General features: G+C 37.9%; 1 protein-coding gene across 1 annotated transcript in view; it reads right to left on the reverse strand.

The window, feature by feature from the left end:
- urb1 (URB1 ribosome biogenesis homolog) overlaps nucleotides 1-1,484 on the reverse strand; it is a 50,683-nt gene that overhangs the window by 43,501 nt on the left and 5,698 nt on the right. The window contains exons 3-6 of the mRNA XM_016260505.1: nucleotides 603-754; nucleotides 316-445; nucleotides 140-236; nucleotides 6-58 (exon numbers count right to left, since the gene is read on the reverse strand). Of these exons, the coding sequence (XP_016115991.1) occupies nucleotides 6-58; nucleotides 140-236; nucleotides 316-445; nucleotides 603-754 (432 nt within the window). The remainder of the gene's footprint in view (nucleotides 1-5; nucleotides 59-139; nucleotides 237-315; nucleotides 446-602; nucleotides 755-1,484) is intronic.

Genomic DNA, 1,484 nt, shown 5'->3' on the forward strand with positions numbered 1-1,484 from the left:
TTTACGATGGATAATCTGTCTTCTTTAAGTCCACTGGTCAAGATTTCAGGCAAAAAATCTAAAGGGCGACAGAAAAATAATAATGTAAGACCATTTAAAGACACAATTCATAATGCACACAGATTTGGTTTGTTGATACCTTTAGCTTCCAGTATCTGGCCAATAGTTGTATTGTCTCCAGACATCAGGAACGAAAGGACAAACTGCATGTAAGCCATTCTAACATCTGGCTTTCCCTGGAAAATTAACACCATAATTAAAATGCAAATGTTATGTAAAAATGATGTGCTATTTAGAGTTTGTAAAGCACTTAACAGTTTTGTCTCTTCTCCGTGAGAGGCTGATGAGGCCTTTACTGAAGTGTATTTGACTGAAGACATCCCTCGCAGCCTCGGCACCCTGAGATACCACTGCAGACAGGAAACACAGACACTGGCGGACAAACCTGTCCAAAAAAGAAGGTACACAAACCACAATGAGTGCATTCAAAACATTTCAAATGATTCATTTTGCCTGCTTATCATATCATACTATAAAGATATTAACCCACAAATACCATAAAATAAATGCAAATATCTGATTAAGCTTTGCATAAGAAATACCTGTGATTCTCCGAATGTAGAGAGGACAGTAGAAGTTTCATGTGAGTGGAGACGGTCTTCCTAACTATGTTGGAGCCCACCATGCTCAACTGAGACAGATCACTGGCCGTCCGCAGCAAAATCATTTCTAGACTCTGAAATATCAGCATCATCTACAAAATATATTAAATGGAATTTAAGCTGTGATTATGATGCAAAAGTAACGATGCAAACAGTAAACTCTTTAATTATCGTCAATTGCAACTGAAAAGAATGAATGTTGGCAAGTCAGCATACAACATCTGTTTAAGTCTGCAGCATGAATAGTGTGCACAACATGAACATTTTACTGTATGCATGAAACACCTGGAGAAACTTCTCTATTTGCCAAAATGTAAATAAATCGTTAATACCACAATGTAAGGCAACTAGACCTTCCATTTCCTATGTGATGAAAGAACTGGAAGCCTATTCTCCCCCTTTCTTGACTCACTGCATGATTATGGACTCTTAAAAGTAAGACATTTCACACTAAAGTAAATGGAAAATGCAAAGCATTTCTGTAGTCAAACTCTGTACTCAAAGAGTAGAACGTGGCACTAACAATGGCAAGGCCGTGGGTTTGATTCAGGGAATGCATGAACATATTGAATGCTGTGTAAATGTATCCTGTGAATGCCGTACAAGTTGGATAAAAGCATCCGTCAAATGCATAAATGTAAATGTAATGTAAAATGTCCGTGATTCTTAGTGAGATGATGCTGAAATCTACATTCAAAGCAGTGAGGCCATGATTGCATAATGTTTTATGTACTATTTATTACGAATAGCAGGCATTATGCAGTGTAGAAAAGTACACTAGTGTAAGGTCCGCGCACCTGGTCCAAGGAAGGTATCCAGTGG

Source organism: Sinocyclocheilus grahami, unplaced genomic scaffold, assembly GCF_001515645.1.
Source record: "Sinocyclocheilus grahami isolate Dianchi unplaced genomic scaffold, SAMN03320097.WGS_v1.1 scaffold2097.1, whole genome shotgun sequence".
Taxonomy (NCBI): Eukaryota; Metazoa; Chordata; class Actinopteri; order Cypriniformes; family Cyprinidae; genus Sinocyclocheilus; species Sinocyclocheilus grahami.